Source organism: Lithobates pipiens, unplaced genomic scaffold, assembly GCF_037356315.1.
Source record: "Lithobates pipiens isolate NorthernLeopardFrog02 unplaced genomic scaffold, aLitPip1_a1.2 Scaffold_4, whole genome shotgun sequence".
Taxonomy (NCBI): Eukaryota; Metazoa; Chordata; class Amphibia; order Anura; family Ranidae; genus Lithobates; species Lithobates pipiens.
This window is the reverse complement of record NW_027507852.1, coordinates 2091852-2112806: the sequence shown is the minus strand read 5'-3', so window position 1 is coordinate 2112806 and position 20955 is coordinate 2091852. Positions and strand designations below refer to the sequence as shown.

General features: G+C 40.8%; 1 protein-coding gene across 2 annotated transcripts in view; it reads right to left on the bottom strand.

Annotated features, from left to right (window-relative positions):
* Nucleotides 1-7832: 7832 nt before the first annotated feature.
* Nucleotides 7833-20955, bottom strand: part of LOC143956689 (immunoglobulin superfamily member 1-like) — a 67240-nt gene continuing 54117 nt past the window's right edge. Inside the window, exon 8 of one of the 2 annotated variants that reach the window (XM_077466887.1) lies at nucleotides 7833-10050. In XM_077466887.1, coding sequence (XP_077323013.1) covers nucleotides 10024-10050 — 27 coding nt within the window. In that variant the 3' untranslated portion in view covers nucleotides 7833-10023. The remainder of the gene's footprint in view (nucleotides 10051-20955) is intronic. The other variant, XM_077466886.1, reaches the window with a different exon arrangement.

The window sequence follows — 20955 nt, the reverse complement described above, 5'->3', positions numbered from 1 at the left end:
TGCCTTTTCAACCTCCTTCGTCGTGGAGCGTGCACACCGCCTGGTTGCCAAACCCCCTCCAAGTGGCCCCCCCCACACGCACCTTCATTGCTAAATTCATGAATTTCAGGGACCGCAATGCAATTCTCCTACTGTCCAGGGAAAAAGGCAACATACTGTTCCATAATGAGAAGGTGGCGGTTTACCCAGACTTTTCTGCTGAGGTCCAGCACCGCCGCTCCCAATTCACTGGGGTTAAGCCCCAGCTGCGGGTCAAGAATCTGAAGTATGCCATGTTATACCCTGCAGGATTGCAGGTGGTGGGAGACAACTGGATATATTTCTTTGAGGACCCTGAACCAGTGTTTGCCTGGCTGGAGCACCACGACAACGTCAACCGACCTCCATCCTGATCCTTATACCTGGCTGCCCCCACCTGCTTCATGACCCCTGGTAAGCTACCATGTTTTCCTCCTTCCCCACTTCTTTTTGAAACTGCCTCCCAACCTGAAACCTTCACACCTCTCCTCGCATACTCCTGGCTGCGAACTGGAACATTTCCCCCATCATGTTATCTATCCACTCCCCCTCCCCCTTTCTGCTTATTTCGTTCCGGCTGGAGCCTCTGGTGACATTCCCGTGGATCAACAACGACCCGTCGGCCAATACTTGGGACCTCGGGTGGGGTATGCTCCATGACATGCCCGCACACTTCAACTGGGCTCCCTGTATCGTGGCAGGCTTTTCATCGATTGTTCACCCCCCTCAGCACCAGATCAGTGCTGGAAATGAGTTTTCTCATCATTTTGTTCGGATCGTATCCACAGTTCAAGATGTGTTTCCCTGGCCAGCAGACACCTCCCTGCTATACTCCAGTAACATGGGGTGGTGTTTTCTATGGGCTGGACCAGAGCCTGCAGTCCACTGTATACAGAGACCGTTGTTCCACCCCCTTTTTTTCTTCTTCTTTTTTTTCCCCATGTCCTTTTTATATTGCTTTCTCCAATTATTATTGTTCTCTGTACAATGTATATTCACATACATATAAATGTCATACAGAAATTGTTCTCATGTACCTCAGTATTTTGGTTTACAATTGTGTGTCCCCCATTCTTACAATATGCACCTTGGTTATGTTGTGTAGAGCTCTTCACATCCTATCCCATCCGGTGGCCAACATGGCCACCATGTGCTCAGATGCCCCATAGTATCCGTCTGCAGGTGTCTGCTCTTAATCTCCCACTATGGCACCTACCAAATTTGTGACATGGAATGTTAGGGGAATGCGTGCCAGACCTAGACGCACCACAATCCTCTCTCACTTAAAAGCCATGCAAGCAGAGGTGTATGTCCTATTGGAAATGCACCTCACTTGCCACTTACAACTCATTCTCAAGAAACCCTGGTTAGGCTGGGGGTACCAAGCTCCACAAACCCCACACTCCCGTGGTGTCGCAATCCTTATCTCAAAGTGCACCCAATTTCAGCTTATAATGCTGCGGACGGACCCTCAGGGCAGGTATATATTCTTGCATGCTATGTTTGGAAGTTTTGAGGTGTTAATACTTGCTTACTATGTCCCCCCATTTCAATTTGCAGTCATACAGGATAGTCTTACATTCATAGCACAATATCCCACTGTTCCAGCCATTTGGTGGGGTGACTTTAATATGGTCATTGACCACTCAAAAGACAGATTGGACTCAGGGGCTCCTGAACCACGCCCCCATGCCTTAACAAGGTTTGGCCGCTTGATGAGTGAATTTGCCCTGCTTGACACTTGGCGCCACAAATCCCCCCCCCCCCCCCCCCCCACGGCTACTCCTGCTTTTCTGCCTCCCACTCCACTATGTCGCGGATAGACTATATTTTTATATCCTCCTCCCTGCTTCCACAACTTGTGGATGCGGGATATGACACCCGTATTCTCTCTGATCACACCCCTTACTGGACTGTACTTGACTTGCAGACTCCTCCCTCGTCTCCAACGTGGCGACTTAACCCCTTTTGGTTATCCGTCCTCCCTGACATAGAAACTATACAGGATGAACTGCCGATATGGGAGTCCTTTAAACTGCATGTCAAGATGATGCTCTCGACTCGTATCTCCAGATACACGTTGTCCTCTAAATCAGCCCTACGACATCCTGAAGCCCACTTAAAATTACTGGAAGAGGCATTCCAGTTAAACCCTTCCTTGGATGCTGCCTCGTCTGTGAAGGTACAATTTAGACTAGTCAATACCCCCCACTTTGAGAAAGCCAAACAAAAAATCTTCTTCTGCAAACAAAGGATTTTCGAACATGGGGAATGTGAGGGCAGGTTACTAGCTTATCTTGCGCACTTAGATCATAGGCCCCTAGTGGTGATATCCCTTGTTGACCCCACCAGTCAATGGATTACCGATCCTGATCTAGTGGCTTCTTCTCCACCCTGTACTCCTCCACTGCTCAGTACACCCATGATGAGCTAGTATCTCTTCTACAATCTGTAAACTTTATTTTGCTGTCCCATACTCAAGTTACACAACTGGAAACCCCTATTACTATTGAAGATATTGATGAGGCCATTTCGCACTTGGCCAAGGCTAAGGCCCCTGGTACAGATGGCCCCCCATTAGAATTCTATTCCCAGTTTAGAGAGATTTTGGCGTCCAAACTTCAAGAGCTATTCCAATACATTTTTGATTCCTCCATCCACCCACATTCAATGCGAGAAACCCTGATAGTCTTGATACCTAAATCTGGAAAGGACCCCTCCCTCCCGGAATCCTATCGCCCCATCTCATTGTTCCAACTTGATATTAAAATCCTGTCTAAAATTCTTTCGCTTCACTTAAACAAGGTTATCCTCAGCTTAGTCCATATTGACCAAATAGGCTTCATGCCAAATAAAAATACGGCTTTCAACTTAAGACGTCTGTTTTTGAATCTAGAGGCCACCAATGACTTGGTAGGCTCTCTTGTGATTGTCAGTCTTGACGCAGCCAAGGCTTTTGATTCTGTTGAATGGTATTACCTTTGGAGTGCCTTGGCAGGTATGGATTTGGCCCCAACTTCATCACATGGATCAAATTGCTGGATCAGTCCCCGGTAGCCAGGGTTCAAGTGCATGTCTCCGTTGCTGTAGGCACTGGTGGTGGAGCCCCTGGCGATATCAATTAGGAAACATCCAGGCATAAGAGGCCTCAGGGTGGGGCCCCTGGTTAAAATCATTAGCCTATATTCTGATGACATGCTGCTGTACTTGGAGGATGCAGGCCCCTCTCTCTCAGCAGCCCTAAATCTCATTGAACATTTCGGGAAATTTTCCGGACTCCGGATCAATTGGGACAAATCACAGATCCTCCCCCTAGACCTAGGTCCCCGGAGCTTAGACCAAGCCCACCTCCCTTTGATGAGAGCTAGCCAAATTAAATACCTGGGGATTCAGGTCACCCCCTCCCCAGAAGAATACGCCAAATTGAATATAGAACCCCTGTATGCATTAATTAAATTAAAAACCCCAAATTTGGCGTGTCTTGCCTTTTGAAAGTTATGGGCCGCATCAACCTGATCAAGATGATCTTGTTGCCCAAACTCCTATACATTTTTTGTCACTCCTCAGCTTACTTGCCGCTCCGGAATATTTAAAATTATGGACTCTATCCTCAACTCATTTGTCTGGGGCAACTCTCAGCAAAAGGTATCTTGGCGAGTCCTAAAAAAAAACACGGAGCTGGGTGGCACTGCACTACCCGATCTCAACGCTTACTATCTCGCCTCTCAACTATTCCATTTCTTTCACTTTGACAAGGAAGGCAAACTTAGGTACCTGAGACTAGCATGCTCCACAGTGGCTACCCAAGTTGCACACCCTGTTAGATCATTTTCTGTGACACACCTAATTCAACTAGACTGAGGGGCCAAAGGGGACTATTTTATCACCACTGCAGGATCTGGGTGGTGGCTTCCCCTATTCACATCCACACACTACTTTGGGACAATTTTAACCTTTCCGGGCTACTCACACAGCCAGATGTAGATCTCTGGATCAACTGTGGGGCGATATATCTCCATCAGGTGATGGACAATGCGGGAGTTAAATCATTTTAAGGATCCTAAACTTGCATTCGACCTGCCTAACTCTATGCTCTTTTGCTTTCTCCAGCTCCACCACGCACTGCAGTCCCAGTTTAGAAATTCTACATCTGATCTCACCTTTATATAATTAGTAGACGTTCTACTTGGTGAGGACCCAAAAAAACCTCCATTTGCTACTCCAGCCTTACCTTGTCTGCAACAGCAGAATTGTCTAGCGGGTTGAGGGGCAGCTGGGTAGCGGATGTGGGGGAGCTGGAGGAGGATGAGTGAAAGGATGCCTTGGCAGCCGGTAAATTGGTTTCTCCACGGCTGGCTGATACACTCACCCATCTATACATACACCACAGATCCTACCTGACCCCAGCCTGTATAGCGAGATACAAACCTCAATGGGACCCCTCATGCCCCAAATGCAAAGACCACAATAGCTCCTTCTACCACTTGATCTGGTCTTGTCCGGCCATATGAACCTATTGGGAACAACTGGTCAAGTTCCTACACGATGACATAGGCTCTCCCCTAACATTATAGAACATCAACAGAACAGACCTCTTCACATTTTTATGCAAGAAACATTATTTCTGATACACCGACACTTCAGGAATGGATGGCCATTGTCAACCAATCCCTACCCTACAAAAACATTATATATAAGCACAAAAACTGCACAAGGAAATACCACAAAATTTGTGACCATTGGCTGGAATCCAATCCAAATACTAGATCACGGAGCTGATTGACCTCTGCTATCATTAATAGGTAGAAGGTCCCTACAGCAACACAAACGCTTCACTCTAGTATATGTCAACGCTTGCTTGTGACTGACCTACTCCTGATTTAGCCATGGCATAATGCCCTACGCACTCACTTGTGAACCACTGAGGTACGTCGTAATGTATACAACACAAATGTTTATTTTCTCTGTTGTAAAGCTGAACTCTGCTTACTACAAAGCCTATGTTGTACTACAAAATTGTATACTGTATACACATTGTCCTATTTCTGTTATCCTTGTTTACCAGAAATAAAAGTTTGTTGGATTAAAAAAAAAAAAAGTAGTAGTACTCCTTTTAGTATATGGTAATGTGAAAGAAAAATTATGCAAGCTCTTTAAAAGAAAGCTCCAGTTTTGACAACAAAATGTGTATATATTTTCTTTACAAGTTCATTTAACCATGTCAGCTTTTGCACCTGTATAGCCTAAATGGACCAGAGCAATTCTTACATTTCTACTTTGGGCCTATTGGTTCAACAATAAGTTTGGTTAAAATACATATAATATAGTAATACAATACATATATTATTTTTTGGGACAGATGAGGATTTCCTTTGGCAATCATTTCAAGCAAAATTAATTTTATTTTTTATGCAATCTTAAAAAAGATGTAACAAAATGTACAAAAAAACCAAACTTTTTTTTGGAGCGTTAGTGTTTTGTTATAGGCTCCGTTTTCCACTAGTGCGACTTGTCATGTGATTTTAGACACATAAAGTCACATGACAAGTCACAGCCCATTTCAATGGCACACGTTCCCATCTATGCGTCTTAAAGTTGCAGTGACTTTGAAAAGGTTTCTGCACTACTAAGATGCGACTTTTGATGCAACTTTGATCTAGAGACTGTAAAGTTGGATCAAAGCTAGACTCAAAATTTGTATGCTGTATCGCGTGACTTTGGGGTCGCAATAGTGGAAACGTAGCCTAAGAGTAAGATTTAAATCAAAGTATAAGTGTATAATAAAAGTGCAACGTTTAATCTGTGATTTGTCCTATTTAAAGAGAGACTAAAACTGGTCTGGTACAAAATCCTGGCAAATGTATTTACATTTAAAATAAAGGCAGTTTCTAAAATATTTTGTTTGAAGAGACACAACCAAAATTAAAAAAAAAACAAGTTCAAAGGAATAAAAAAAATAAATAAATTACATGTGAGTGATAAAAAAAAAGAAAAAGAAAAAAAATACAAAGGTATGAAGAAAAAAGCTAATGATAAAAGAGGGAAAGAGAGGAGTTCAGCTAGGCTGCATATAGTTAACTAAGGTAAACATGAATTAAATAGCAACATTTTGTATCAAAAGTATAAAAAATTTTTCCACTTGTGAGGTTGCTGTAACTGATATTCTGTACACAAATCAAAGGACACTGAGGCTGGGCTCACGCTGATGTGATCTGCCGCATCGCATGTCATTTGTACAGGAATCACTCTGGATTCCTGTACAAATTACATGCAAATTCAGTGCGGCTCTAATTACATTATGTATGCCTCAATTTGCACTGGATCTGCAACAAAAACGTGCAGGACCCTTTTTTTGTCCACACTGGATTCAGATCGTATGGGTATTCAGACCCATATGATCTGATTCCATCCGATTCCACAGTTCGCACTGCATTCTGCGAATTGATTTGGGGGTGTCATTAACTTTATATTGACACCTGCAGTTGTTCGCAGAGCACAGTGTGAGCTGCCGGAGATTCAGATACAGTGCAGGAACCGCACAGGAATCACTGCGGTTCCAGCACCGCATCAGTGTGAACCAAGTCTAAAGCTTTGTACACATGATCGGATTGTTGGCCAACAAAACCATGGACTTTTGTCTGAAGGGCGTTGGCCCAAACTTGTCTTGCATACAAACGGCAAGGAATTGTCAGCCAACAAATACGAACGTAGTGACGTACTACGTTGTTTTTCAGCTATTTAGCGCCATCCTTTGGGCTCCTTCTAGTAATTTTGTGCTAACAGAAGTTTTGTGAGTGTTCATTTGTGCTTTTCAGTTCACACTTTTCAGTTTGCGGCTTTCAGTTAGTTCATCGACCAGTCATGTTGCGGAATCGGAGGAGATAACGTGTTATTTATTATTGGCCTTGGAGTTATTGCTTTGACGTTATTTTTTTTGGTTGAATAATGATTTGGTTTGATATATTTTCTATATTTTTGGATTCATAAAATGCAATTTTTGGTTAAGTTCTGTTGGCAGATAGCATGTCAAATTTTATTTGTTTTCCTTTTTTAATGCACAATAAAAAAATGTATAGAATAATACTTGGCTGTGTGTTTTATGTCAAATGACAGCTTGGGAATAGACCGTTACATTTAAAAAAAAATACAATGTAAAATTGACAAGGGACACCAAAATCTTTGATTCTAATTCTTTGATATTATTTGATATTATTCTTGATATCACTAGAAAAAAAAGCCTTAGAAAATGTGTTTGCCATAACTCCATCAGTATCTCCACCAAAGCAGCTTCATTATTATCCCATTAAAGAAGAAGAGAATGTGCGCTGCATTTCGAGATTTCATAATTTGCCACGTCACGAATGTTAATTCTCCATTACGAATGCTAGTTTACAAGACCGACCACTACTGGCTTATCCTTGCTTTCAAGCATGCATATTTGCCCGACAGACATGTGTACACATGCTCGGAAAATGTGACAACAGACATTTGTCCGCGGAAAATTTTAAAACCTGAGATCCAACATTTGTCCATGGAAAATCCAACAACAAACGGTCAGATTTTCCACCAACAGCCTGTCATCACGTCATCGTGTGTACGCGGCTTTCACGCGGATGTAAAAAATGCATATACAAGTGTTTTTTAATTATAGATCTGAACATAGTTGCATTGTTTTCAATGCAGCCTTTCGCACAGGTATGTAAATATGCACTGCATTCAGATCAGTAAAACAAAACCCCAAAATCTGTGCCTTAGAACATGTATTTTATGTCCTTATGCGTACAAAAGGAATGAATACACATTTGTAAGCGCATAATGTATGCATACGTGTCTTTTTTTTTTAAATCAAAGGCAACTTTATTCAAAAGCAAGGTAACAGGAGCACATGGTACAAACATTGCAAAGACATATAATACAGAGTTGATGTATCACACAGACAGTGTAAACGTGCCACAGATTCCATCAGCGGGGGAACTTGCATAGAAATACAAAAGAACATTATATCAGATTATGACAGCAGGGAAATGGATAAAGTGGTATTCCATATGGCAGTTTGAGATTTTTCTCCTAGAAAACATACGTGTAATAACAGAAGTAACATTTTTATGGCCGTGTGACCAAAACCTTAATGAAATAGCATATAAAATAAGTTGTATAAATATGCTATAGAAATAATATTACAGCATATTTATCAATAAAGCTGCCAAACATTGTTTGCAGGCTTTATCTACACAGGTGCCACTGTCTGTACTCCCGCAGTAAATGCTGAGACCCAACTGCGATGTCTAACATATGCGACAGGGGAAAAAGTCCAAAAAAGGTTCCATAATTATGTTTGTCTTCTAGTCTGCAGCTGTTATGCTATCTTTCTGTACAACTATGGAAACCTACAGGTTTTTCACAAACCTTACGTATTTATTGCTTCTTTTTTAATTATTAAAATAAATACAAAAAGAAAGAACTATTCCTTAAATAAAATAAAATCAGTGCAAAAAAAAAATACCAATCGATTGCCGTGCTGTTTCAGCCATTTAGTACTGGATTTGTTACCGTGCTGCCTACAGTGGTGTGAAAAGCCTTGCTTTCACCTGGGTTCACAATTATGCAACTATACAGCGGGTTTGATGCTTTTAGGAACACACAGATTCGCAGGCGTGGAAAAGGGTCCTGTGCGTGTTTCTGCAGGTGCGATGTGAATTCCTGTGGTGCAATGCAAATTTTATCTTCATAGGCTTCAATCGAACTTGCAGTAAATACGCAGTTCACATCTCTGCAAATTGTTCATTGTCTGCCTCCTGAAATTTGCATTAAAATTGCAGTAAATTCACGGTCAGGGCCGGTTCAAACTGCAGCGATTCGGGAACTCTGTGAATCCACTGCGGGTTCCTGAATCGCATGTTTCCCAGCGGCAGTTCACTCTGCCCTATGCGGACTGCTGGGAGTATCAGTTAAAAGTTAATGACGCCCCCAAATCAGTCAGCATATCGCAGTGTGATCTGCAAACTTGGACAAGAATCGGATCGCATGGGCGTATACACCCATGCAATCCGATTCTGCTGCGGACCAAGAAAAAAAAAAAGGTCCTGTACGAGTTTGCTCCGAATGCGATGCAAATTCAGCCATACTATCTGGCTGAAATCATATCACACAGTGATATGCGGTGCAGTAGGAATCACATCCGATCTCGGACTTTGCACCAGTGGGAACTGGCCCTCACACAGGACAAAAAAACCGGATCAAATTCGCAGTACATTGTATCGCAGTGGTGTGAACCTAGGCTCACTACATGTAGAATGTTCACACAATGGAACTTTGGTATCATTGTGGACTTATGAAGACAGTTTTTTTTACTTTTCGATTTTATTATTATTTGTTTTTTACATGGGCTCCTCGAATTAGGATATTTCTCATGGGAAGACTATCACTACTAATTGTTATGATTACAAGCTAGTCTGGGCATGAGAAAACCAAATGGCTTGGACATATGTAGAAAGACAGTAAATAGTATTAAAGTAACACAGTTAGATATGTATGTCAATGTCATAAATTAATGATGGCTGCCTAGATGTGTGGAGCCAACAAATATTGGACAATGCTATTGTGTATGATTGTTAGATATTTAAAATTGGCTGAAAGAATGAGTATGGCTTTATTCAAAAAAGGACCAGAAATACTTTTCTGTATCTGAAATGGAGTTTGACACAAGCGGGGGTACAATGACAGGGTTTACAGTGGTTTCAGATTTGAAAATTATCACTGAGACATTACAGACTGCATAAAACATACATACTGAAAGTATAATCTAATCCCAAACTGCTGTGAATGATGGATTGTATAAGCATCTATGTTCATTGTTAAAGTACCCTGAGTTATTATCGTCATCACAAACTGCGTACTCCAACCTTCTGTTCACATATGTTTAAATGCAATTACTTCTATTCCCGGATCTTTGCTTTCATAGCTATTGTTTTATGGAAAAGTCATCATCGTGTCACTTGCCAAGTGCTACAATGAGGTCACTTTGCACCCACCCTATAAGAAAGATATAATAATGAGCATTAATATTACAGTTTTTATTTTGGTTTCATGATCTATGTAGCTAGAACATATTGCAGAGTACATAGAACAATACACATCAGTTCATGTTTCTTAACATTTTAATCTGAATGGTATACACAAGAGTGATAGAAACAAAAGTGTTAATTTTGGCAGCAAATTTTGATTCAGTCTCACGCCTCGTACACACGATCAGATTTTCCTGTTGGGAATTGTGGGATGACAGGCTGAAAAATCTGACCATTTGTATGCTCCATCAGACAACTGTTGGCCAACTTTCCATGGACAAATGTTGGATAGCAGGTTTATATATTTTTTCGTGGACAACGGTCTGCATGAGTACACAAGTCCGTCAGACAAAAGTCCAAAGTACAAACACGCTTGCTCGGAATCAATGCTTACCAAACACAACATTAACAGAAGGTGCCCAAAGGGTGGCGCTAACGAGATGAAAAACCACGTAATACGTCACTGCGTTCGTGTTTGTTGGCCAACAATTGTGTGCTGTTTGTATGCAAGACAAGTTCCTGGCCAACGCCCTTCGGACAAAAGTCCGACGCTTTGTCTTTGGAAAATCCGATCGTGTGTTTTTATAGTTGTGTGCCATTTTAGTTTTAGTCATTTTAGTCATCTAAATTGGTTTTAGTTTTAGTCATGTTTTAGTCGACTAAAATCTCTAGCACATTTTAGTAGACTAAAATCTCATACATTTTAGTCAACTAAAATCTAATGGGTTTAGTTAAATTGTAATGCAAACATTTCTCTAGAATTTCCAAACAAATGATATACTCTTGGAGTAAAAATCTAATAAGATGTTATTTATGGTATTAAAGAGGTTGTAAACAGCACTTGCACCAACAGATAAGCCTATAATAAGGCTTACCTGTAGGTACTGTAAATATATCCTAAACCTGCACAGTTTAGGAGATATTCACATTATGCACTGCTGCCGACGTCTTTGGTGCATGCACACTATAGGAACAGCCCGCTGGTGCCATTTTTTAAGGGCCAGTGCCATGACCGATGGCTACCACGTGCATCACATCACAATGCAGGAGCCCGTGGACCCGGAAGTAACTCTGGTTGAAAGATGTCAGCCGTGGGAGCGGAGTGCGGGGGCGGCACTGCATGGCATCGTTCTAAGGTAAGTATTTCATAATGAGCTAGTATGCGATGCATACTAGCTCATTATACAAAAGGCGAATCCACTTTGCACTACAAGTGCACTTGGAAGTGCAGTTGCTCTAAATCTGAGGGGTAGATCTGAAATGAGTGGAAGCTCTGCTGATTTTATCATCCAATCATGTGCAATTTAAAATGCTGTTTTTTATTTTCCTTGCATGTCCCCCTCGGATCTGCGGCAACTTTAGTTCCAAGTGCACTTGCAGTGCAAAGTGGATCTTCCTTTAGTAAATAACCCCCTTTGTCTTGCATTTTTGTTTGTTTTGTTTTTACTGAGGTTTACAACCTCTTTAAGGTTTGAACATGCGTTAGCCACAGATTTAGCTGTTGTGATATATAAAATATTTTTTTTTAAATAAAACCAAGTTTCATAAATAAACAAAGATATTGACTGATCTGATTGGACAGATTTTTCTGTTTATACCAACAAGGGTTTATATATATATATACCCTTAATTTTTGTGTGTGATGCTTCACATGTGGACATAACATTTGTTTTGCACAGTGCACTATATTGGTTATTTATATATGTCATTTATTTGCCCAGTTATATGTTCATTATTTACACTTTTTGTATATTCTGTATATATACATGCAGTTGTTGCACAGTCATATGTTTTATTTTAATTTGATCTTGTTTACACATGCTTTAATATTAAATGAAAGCATGTGTAAACAAGATCAAATTAAAATAAAACATATGACTTTGTTGCTGCACTTTATTTTGAGTCTAAACAAAAACATTTCTTTTTGACAAACAGAAGTACAACTTTAAAATAAAACAAAAAAAAAAAACTGTAAACGCTATTGACTGTAATGTCATTGCACATATTACCTGAATATAATACCAACATTAAATATTAAGAAAAAATACAAGAAAAATCCTTTCTTATTGTTTTCCCCTTTAGCAGCTTAGTAGATGCCCCTTACTTATCCTTATGCAGTAGTGCAATACATGTTTAAACTTTAATGTGCTATTATTATAGGCTCCGGATGGAATTGTGTTGTCGATTTAGAAATGGCCAGCGTAGTGTTAATTTTGATGTCAATTTTCGGTTTATTTTAGTCGTAGTCTTTTGACTAAAATGCCATTTTAGTTTTAATCGTATTTTAGTTAACCAAAATAGTGTTAATTTAGTCAACGGAAATATTTTAGTGGACAAAATTAACACTGACAAGCACATACATTACTATTCATAGGACCAGTTAGCCTACCAGTATGTTGGGGTGAGGGAAGGTATTATTCACAGGAATATTGCTTTCAGTATATCACAGGCCAGAAAAGATAAACGCATGTCCATATAGTATAACGTTTTAAAACAGTATTGTACCAGCCAGTCATATATGGTATCAGATGTCAGGTTATCATACATGTCAATTAATTACATACAATAAGGCCTTCTGCACACTGCGGCTTAAAAAAAGCTCAGTACAGCTTTTTTTTTTTTTTTTTTTTTTTTTACTGAGCTAAAATACAGCTCATTAATTGTAATGTGCCTATGCACACAGGTGCAAAAACAAGCGATGTGCATTCTTCAGCAAAAATAAATAAATGGAAAAATCAACTTTTTTGGTTAGAAATGTATGCCTCATATGCACAAATGTATGCAAATACACGAAGATGCACACAAATGTGTGCAAATGCCCGTTTTTTTTTCATTTTTATTTTCTCAACCAAGGCATCGTTTTTGGGGTGGCGAGTTTCGGAATGGGACCTGTGAAAGGAGGTTGGGGGGAGAGGGAGGGGTGATGTCGGAGTTCTCCGGGGTCATCAGCCCTCGCTCTGTTCAATTTTCAGAAGGTACTAATGAGACTCCGTGACCAGCTACTAGTGGGTCCTCTGTATGTGTCCCATGAGGACAAGGTTTGCAAAGCTGAAACCTCCCCTTTTTATGTTTTTCTTTGGAGTATTTTCAGTTGGTTTGGATTGCTTTCAGGTACAGATTGTATGAGTATTGGGATGGGAGGGCTGGAGGAAGTGTGTGTGTGTGTGGGGGGGGGGGGGGGGGGGTGTTTGGTGCGATGGTTGGATTTGTTTTTTGTCTCTCTCTCGCTTTCTCTCTATCTTCTCCTCGGGTGGTCCTATATTAAGGAAATACACATCAAAATGAACCAAGGATTTTTTGGGCTTTACCCCATTTTTTTCATTTGATAGTAGATGCTGATGTCAGGTAAAATACAGTTGAATGTGAGAGGCTTGGGGGATAGGAATAAACGACAAGCAGTGTTGGAGTCAATTGAATTTTATAAACCTGAAATAGTGTGTTTGCAGGAGACTCACTTGGGAGGGGAAGATATTACATTGTTTGGAACTTCTAGATATAGGTGTCAGTACCATGCCACCTACTCTACATATTCACATGGAGTAAGTAATAGTGTTTAATAAAATGGCACAATGTTCAGATATCCCAACGTTTTTGATGGGAGATTTTAATAATGTATTAAATGAGGAAGAAGATATACAGAGTATTAAAAAGATTAATAGGAGCGTAAATGTAACCAGATTTGCTAGTCAATTACAGGAAATGGGGCTGGTAGATATGTGGAGATTTAGACACCCATTAAGTAGAGAATATTCATGTTGTGCCAGCACCAACGGGTCGTTATCAAAAATGTATCTGGCCCTGGGGAATGGTTCCTTTTCTCTCTGGCTAGATTCAATTCAATACGGCCCAATGGGTCTCTCAGATCATTATCCTATTATCTTTGAGGACTGAGGTGCAATTACCCAGACTACTATGGAAAGTCAATCCACAATGGTTATCCTTGATTCCGGAGGAGAATAGAATTGAGCATTTGATATCAGCATTTTTTTGTGAGAATAAGAACTCGGCTTCATTGTTAGTAGTGTGGGACACTATGAAAGCTTATTTGCGAGGATTGATAATCAAAGAAATTTCTAAAATTAAGAGAGGAAGAAGTAATACAAAATGTGAACCAGGTAGAGCAGGAATTTATACTGGATCCTACAGAAGATAGATGTTTAGCCTGGCAGGAAGCCCAAAAAAATATATAGAACATTATTTTTATCGAAAGCTAAGAATAGTAGATTTTTTCAAAAACAAAAACATTATGAACTGGGGGAGCAGGTAGGTCATATTTTAGCGGTGATGGCTCATAATCAAGATGGCCCGCCAGGTATAGCCGCTATTAAAAATATAAACGGAACAATTGTATATGATATAACGAGTATTCAGAGTACATTTTTAGATTTCTATACATTATTATATCAATCCAGAACATAAATGTAAAGAATCAAAGTACACAATTTTTGGAAAAAATTGTTATCCCAAAACTTAATGTAAATGACAGAGAAATGTTGGATAGTCCAATAACTCTGAAAGAGTTATGCCGCATACACACGACCGTTTTTTCCATCAGAATAAACTCTGACAGTTTTTATGACAGAGTTCCAACGGAGTTCCTCTGAAACGGACTTGCCTACACACAATCACACCAAAGTCTGATCATTTAGAACTTAAAAAATGACTTAAAAAATGGACGATGGGACTAGAAAAAGGAAGTTCAATAGCCAGTAGCCAATAGTAGTAGCATACAGACGAATGGTTTTCCTGATAGAAATTGATTCTGTTGGAAAGACTTAAAACATGTTCTATTTCTAGGTCCATCAGAATTTTCGAAAAAAAAAGTCAGCTGAAGCCCACACACGATCGGAATATCCGATGAAATTATTCAGTCTGACTTTTTTTGCCGGAAAGCCTGACCGTGTGTACACGGCATTAGAAGAAGCAGTATCCCAAACTCAGCTCTTGGACTAGTTGGGCTACTATCTGAAATCTACAAAATATGGCCAGATCTTACTTCCAGAACTCCGTGAAGTGCTAAACGAGGCATATAACATGCAAGAACTCCCTAAATCTATGCAAGAAACAATAATTACAGTAATCCTAAAATCAGGTAAAGATCCATTAAAACCAGACTCGTATCTCTCTACTTACCTCTGAAGTTAAGATCTTAGCTAGGGTATTCGCAAATAATTTATCTATGTATGTTAATTCCTTGATTTATAAGGACCAAACTGGGTTTATCCACTATGCAATTACCCAGGGATAATGGAGGCACTAGTGCCATATTATGTCTGGATGCCCAGAAGGCTTTTGATATGGTAGAATGGGAATATTTATGGACTGTATTGTCTGCCTTTGATATTGGTCCGGGCTTTTTAACCTGGCTGAAACTGTTGTACAAGGATTCTAAGGCAAGTTTCAGAATCAATAACACAATGTCCCCATTTTTTCCATTATCTTGAGGAACCAGACAGGGATGTCTGCTGTCCCCTATGCTGTTTGCATTGGCGATTGAGCCTTTGGCCATCACCATCAGACAGTCAGAAGGGATAGTTGGGTTCTGTCGATCAGGCAGGAAAGATACAATTGCCCTTTATGCAGATGTTGCATTAATTCTTTTGGGAGATACCTCAGGCTCATTGGTAGAATTAAATGACACTCATCTCTGCGTTTTGTACAATTTTCGTGAGTCTAAATCAATTTGGGAGAAATCAACATTGCTGCCATTGGATCATATGGAAATCCCTCTACCCAATCAGACATCACAAATACAAATGAAAAGTAAGGTTAAATATCTGGCGATCGAGGTTACTAGAAATGTGAAGGATTATATTAACCTGAATCTTAAACCATTAAGGCTTAAATTTAGGGATAAATGTCGGAATTTGTGTAAACTCCCATTGGCAGTGATAGGTAGAGCAAATGTGAAATTTGAAATGCGAAGGATTATATTGACCTGAATCTTAAACCATTAATGCTTAAATTTAGGGATAAATGTCGGAATTGGTGCAAACTCCCATTGACAATGATAGGTAGAGCAATTCTTATTAAGATGATCTGCACCCCACAGTTACTCTATATCCTTCATAATTACCCTGTTTGGATTACATCGCATTGGTTCCGGAGGATAGAATCTCTTTTTCAAGAACTTATTTCATGTAAAAAACAATCTCGTATAAAATGAACCTCTCTAATGCAAAATATGTAGGAGCGCTCGCTATTCCAAATATAAAAAGTTACTTTCTAGCCTCACAATTACAGCAATTTTCTGATTCGACGGAAATATCAGAGTCTTACTCTATACAGGGCTTGATGTAGGGAATCTTCGCAGGGTAAAAGGGTTTATGATGAACAAATTATTATTATTTAATAGAGTATGGCAAGAAATTAAAAATATCAATAATATAAAGGGGTATACAACCCATACCCCAATATGGGAGAACTTGCGGAATTGGAAAACTGGAAGGATTCGATCTGGGACAAAAATTATTTCTGGAGGATACTTTCAAATATTGTATTCAAATAATGGAAGAATATTAATACCTCCAGCTTAGACATGCTATAAAAGCACAGTCCAGCTCCTGTGATTTAAAACTAAGATGAAACAAAAGATAAGTCAACAGTAATCTCCCTAATAGAATATCCCTTCTATCATGACTATACAGGGTACTATATACTAAATTTCAAGATTTGGTAGTTATTCCATCAAGGGCTCAATTGGTACGTGATTTGGGCCCAATATCAGACGATCAATGGTCAATGGCCTTATCCATAGTCCCTGATGTATGTATCTTTATCTTTCACACAAAAGTTAACATAACTATTTATCTTACTTATGGTGTATCATACTCCCAAGAAACGGTTTAAATGGAAACGGATGGACTCCCCTCTCTGTCCTCGATGTAAGGGCAACCCAGCGAACCTCATTCATATGTTATGGAAATGTCCCAAACTTTGATATTTGCGGGGGGTAATCGGGTCTATTAACAGCTTATTAGGCATGGAGTTGCCACTAGATTCAGGTTTGTGCTTGTTAAATAAAATGGAAGAAGCTGGGAGCTCGAGTGGTGATTATATCACAATACTGAGAAGCCTGTTTCAGGCACGTAAGTTAATAGCTCAAAAATGGATTTCAGTACATGCCCCAACAGTCGAGGAGTGGAGAATACAAATTAGGGAAAGTCTGTTGAAAGAGAAATGTCTGTTGTGTTATGTGTTTTTGCATGGACTGTCCAGGGAAGTTTGAGATTATACGGAGAAGGTGGTCGGGCCGATTTTGGGCCAGATATCAAAGGAAGATTATGGTTAGCAAGGGCTCAGAGGGCAGAGGGAGAGAGGTTTGATTTTAATTAGGGGTGGTTTTTTTTGGGGCTTTTTTTTGTGAGCGGTTTTATTTGTTGGCATCTGTATCTGTATTGTATGTAGAGCTTGTTTGTAATGTACTGTATTTTTTGAGTATGTCAAAATCAATAAAAAGAGTTATTGGAAATCTACTTTTTTGGTCATAAATTATGCCTCATATGCGCAAATGTGTGCAAATACGTGAAAATGTGCAGCAGTCGGAACTGGGAAACTGGTCAGAGTTGAGGGAAAGATGGATGTTGCTAAATACAGGTATATTCTTAAACAAAACCTGTACCACTCACCACCACAATGACCCCAAACACACCGCTAAAGCAACACTTGAGTGGTTTAAGGGGAAACATGTAAATATGTTGGAATGGCTTAGTCAAAGCCCAGACCTCAATCCAATAGAAAATCTGTGATCAGACTTAAAGATTGCTGTTCACAAGCACAAACCATCCAACTTGAAGGAGCAGTTTTGCAAGGAGGAATGCGCAAAAAAACCCAGTGGTAAGATGTGGCAAGCTCATAGAGCTCACAGTGGTAAGATGTAATATGTGGCAAGCTCATAGAGACTTATCCCAAATGACTTGGAGCTGTGATAGCCGCAAAATGTGGCTCTATAAAGTATTGACTTTAGAGGGGTAAATAGTTATGCACATTATTTTTCTGTTATTTTGTCTTATTTGTTGTTTTCTTCACAATAAAAAACAAATCTTCAAAGTTGTGGACATGTTCTGTAAATTAAATGATGCAAATCCTCAAACAATGTTAATTCCAGGTTGTGAGGCAACAAAACACGAAAAATGCCAAGGGTGGTGAATACATTTGCAAGGCAATGTAAATCGAGGAAGCCTCTTCGCTTCAGTGTGTTCAATGGATATGGGGCTATCTAATAGGAAAGCTTAGCAATCTGTCTGCTCCTGCCGACTGGAAATCTAGATGGGACTCTGTAATTGCGGAGGAGGTCCTCTCACCTAGTCGTTTAGGTGACTCATTCAACAGTATGTAACCTAAAATTCTGCTATTCAGGTCAAAACAACATGGGGCATCTTGGAGTACCAGACTTGCACGATAAATGATAAATATGAAATATTAATTTTCTGTATTTAATATTTATCTTACAAATGAAAAATAACGTTTCTAAGAATGTGCTTTTTTACTTTTGTACACAATGCAATGATAGAAGGAAACACACTACACCAGGGGTGCCCAACTATTGGCCCGGGGGCCACATGTGGTCTGCGGAGCCCTCTGATGTGGCCCGTGACCTCCTGCTCTGGGATGGCTGGTTGGCAAGCCTGGATCACTGATCCGTCATTCTAGAGCCTCGGTGTTGTGAATGAATCCAGCTGTGGAGCAGAGCTGCATAAGCCGATGCTTCCTGTATAGCGCGGACTGCTGTCACAGGCATGATATCTGTTCTGCAGTGGGTACTGGGCTGCTTTCAAACTGATCCGCAGGTGCACCACCTACCTCGAAGGGCCCATAGAGTAGAGTGGGTTGTATCCATTTCTGCTCTCTATATGCAGAGTGGACACAGACCTGTCGTCAGCCCGCTCCACTCATTGTGGCCCACGGCTGGCTACCAAGTCACTTAAGTGGCCCTCACTTTTTTAAAGGTTGGGCATCCCTGCACTATACACTCCCTTTAAATGGCATATCTATGCAGTATTTTACTGAATATTGTGATATCCCAATGTTATATCTCACTGGAGACAGATGAACATATTTTTGTTTCTGAAACCTTACTACAATTTGTTCTTAACATTTTATGTTTATTCCCTTGTATTATTCTTGTAGCACCCCCTAGCTGTGGTGCTAGGTGTGTAGTGTAGGTATATTTATGCAGATTTGGCTGGTAAACAAGCCTGTCAGTTTTTTTTCTGGATTGGGCAGAGATCCAAGGAGACCTGGATGATTCATAGACAGCATCGCTGAGACCTCCCCCCATTTCTAAAATGTGCTGGAACCTTATAGAAAGATGGAAGGGGAAGTGAGGCGGAGCTGCCTGGAGTATTTTGAGGGCCCTGACCAATCCCCAACTTGGGTTGGCAGGGGAAATACTCTGGGTCAGTCCAGCTGGGGAGAAGTTGTTCAGGTGGAAACTGGAGATGGAGTGTTAGGCTGTTGTGGCCTTTGAGGGAGCTCCCTAGTCTAGGTTGGGTGACCTAATCACAGAGGTATCCTGGCCAGGAGGCACTGGTATCAAAGAGGACTGCAGGAGAACACTGTCAGGAGGTCAAGGAACAACCAAGAGGGCTGGTGAGTGACACACAGTCAGAAGGACTGGGATGCACGCCTGAGGGGACTGGAATGGAAGACTGTGGAGGCACGGACAGTGGAACACACTCAATAAACATTCACAGTGCTGGAGGAAAAAAGTAAGTGAACCCTTGGTGTTAGCTGGTCAAATCTCCTTTGGCAGCAATGACTTTGGTAGTTTTTGGATCAAGCAATGTTCAGAAGGAATTTTTGACCATTCTTCTTTACAAAACTGCTTCAGCTCAGAAACATTTGTAGGATGCTTGGTGTGAATGGCTCTCTTGAGGTCAGTCCACATCATTTCTATGGGGTTAAGGTCTGGGTTCTGACTGGGCCACCCCAAAAGGCTCATTTTGGCACGGACAGTGGAAAGGGGCAGCTGCAGCCAGGAGGGTTGGCAGTGCCTGAAGAGGTTGTACTGGGAGCAGTAGCCACATGTAGGATGGTTAGCACTCAGGACTACCTATTTTCTTGTTACACCAAATTGGCCCATGGTCCCTGCCTGCAAAGGGCATTTACGTGAGTCAGAGTCAGTGTCAGGTCCCCACAACAGTGCTAGCTGGTCCCAGGAGCGACAGTCTGCAAGCAAGTATATCTTGTGGCGGTGAAAGAGAAGAGGTTGTGTATATAGTTTAGTCCCTATGTATATTTCTTCAATCAAGTGGGCTTCCCATACTGTATGTAACCCATCCCCATTCAAATTTAATTCCCCTAATAAAACAAAAAAACAAAGTGCAAGGACTTCTTCTTGACATGTGTGTTTGGAAATTCATGTGGCTGGCTGTGTAGGGTGGGAGTGATATGTTTGGGGGCTTGTTCCGGGATGTCTGCCCACAGGTAACCTGCCAGCTTTTGCCCCTAGTAACTGGAGTTGGTCGAGCCAGGGAAGTGTGCTTTGTACCAGAGAATGTAGAAGGATTGAACCAGGGAAGGATTTACTGTATGTGCTCTGCCTGCTTGTAATTGCAATACCCAAGTGCCATTTTCCTAAGCAACCCGCGGGATCTGCCTTCAAAGTTCAAGTTATTGCTGCCCTGCTTACCAAAATGGCCCAACCGGGGCTGGGACAGACACTTGTGATAAACCTGCAATTCAGTGAGCTTTACCATGTGCTGCACCGGTGACAACCACGCCTATGGATTACAAATATGTCCAGCGATCTGCTAAGGCTGGACATTGTGACTTTATTCTCCAAACTTCTGCTTCATACAGTAAAGTATGCCTGTAGATTTCTACTGTTGCCGGGGAAAATCGGGGTAGGTCAGCTGGTGCCTGTGGATGG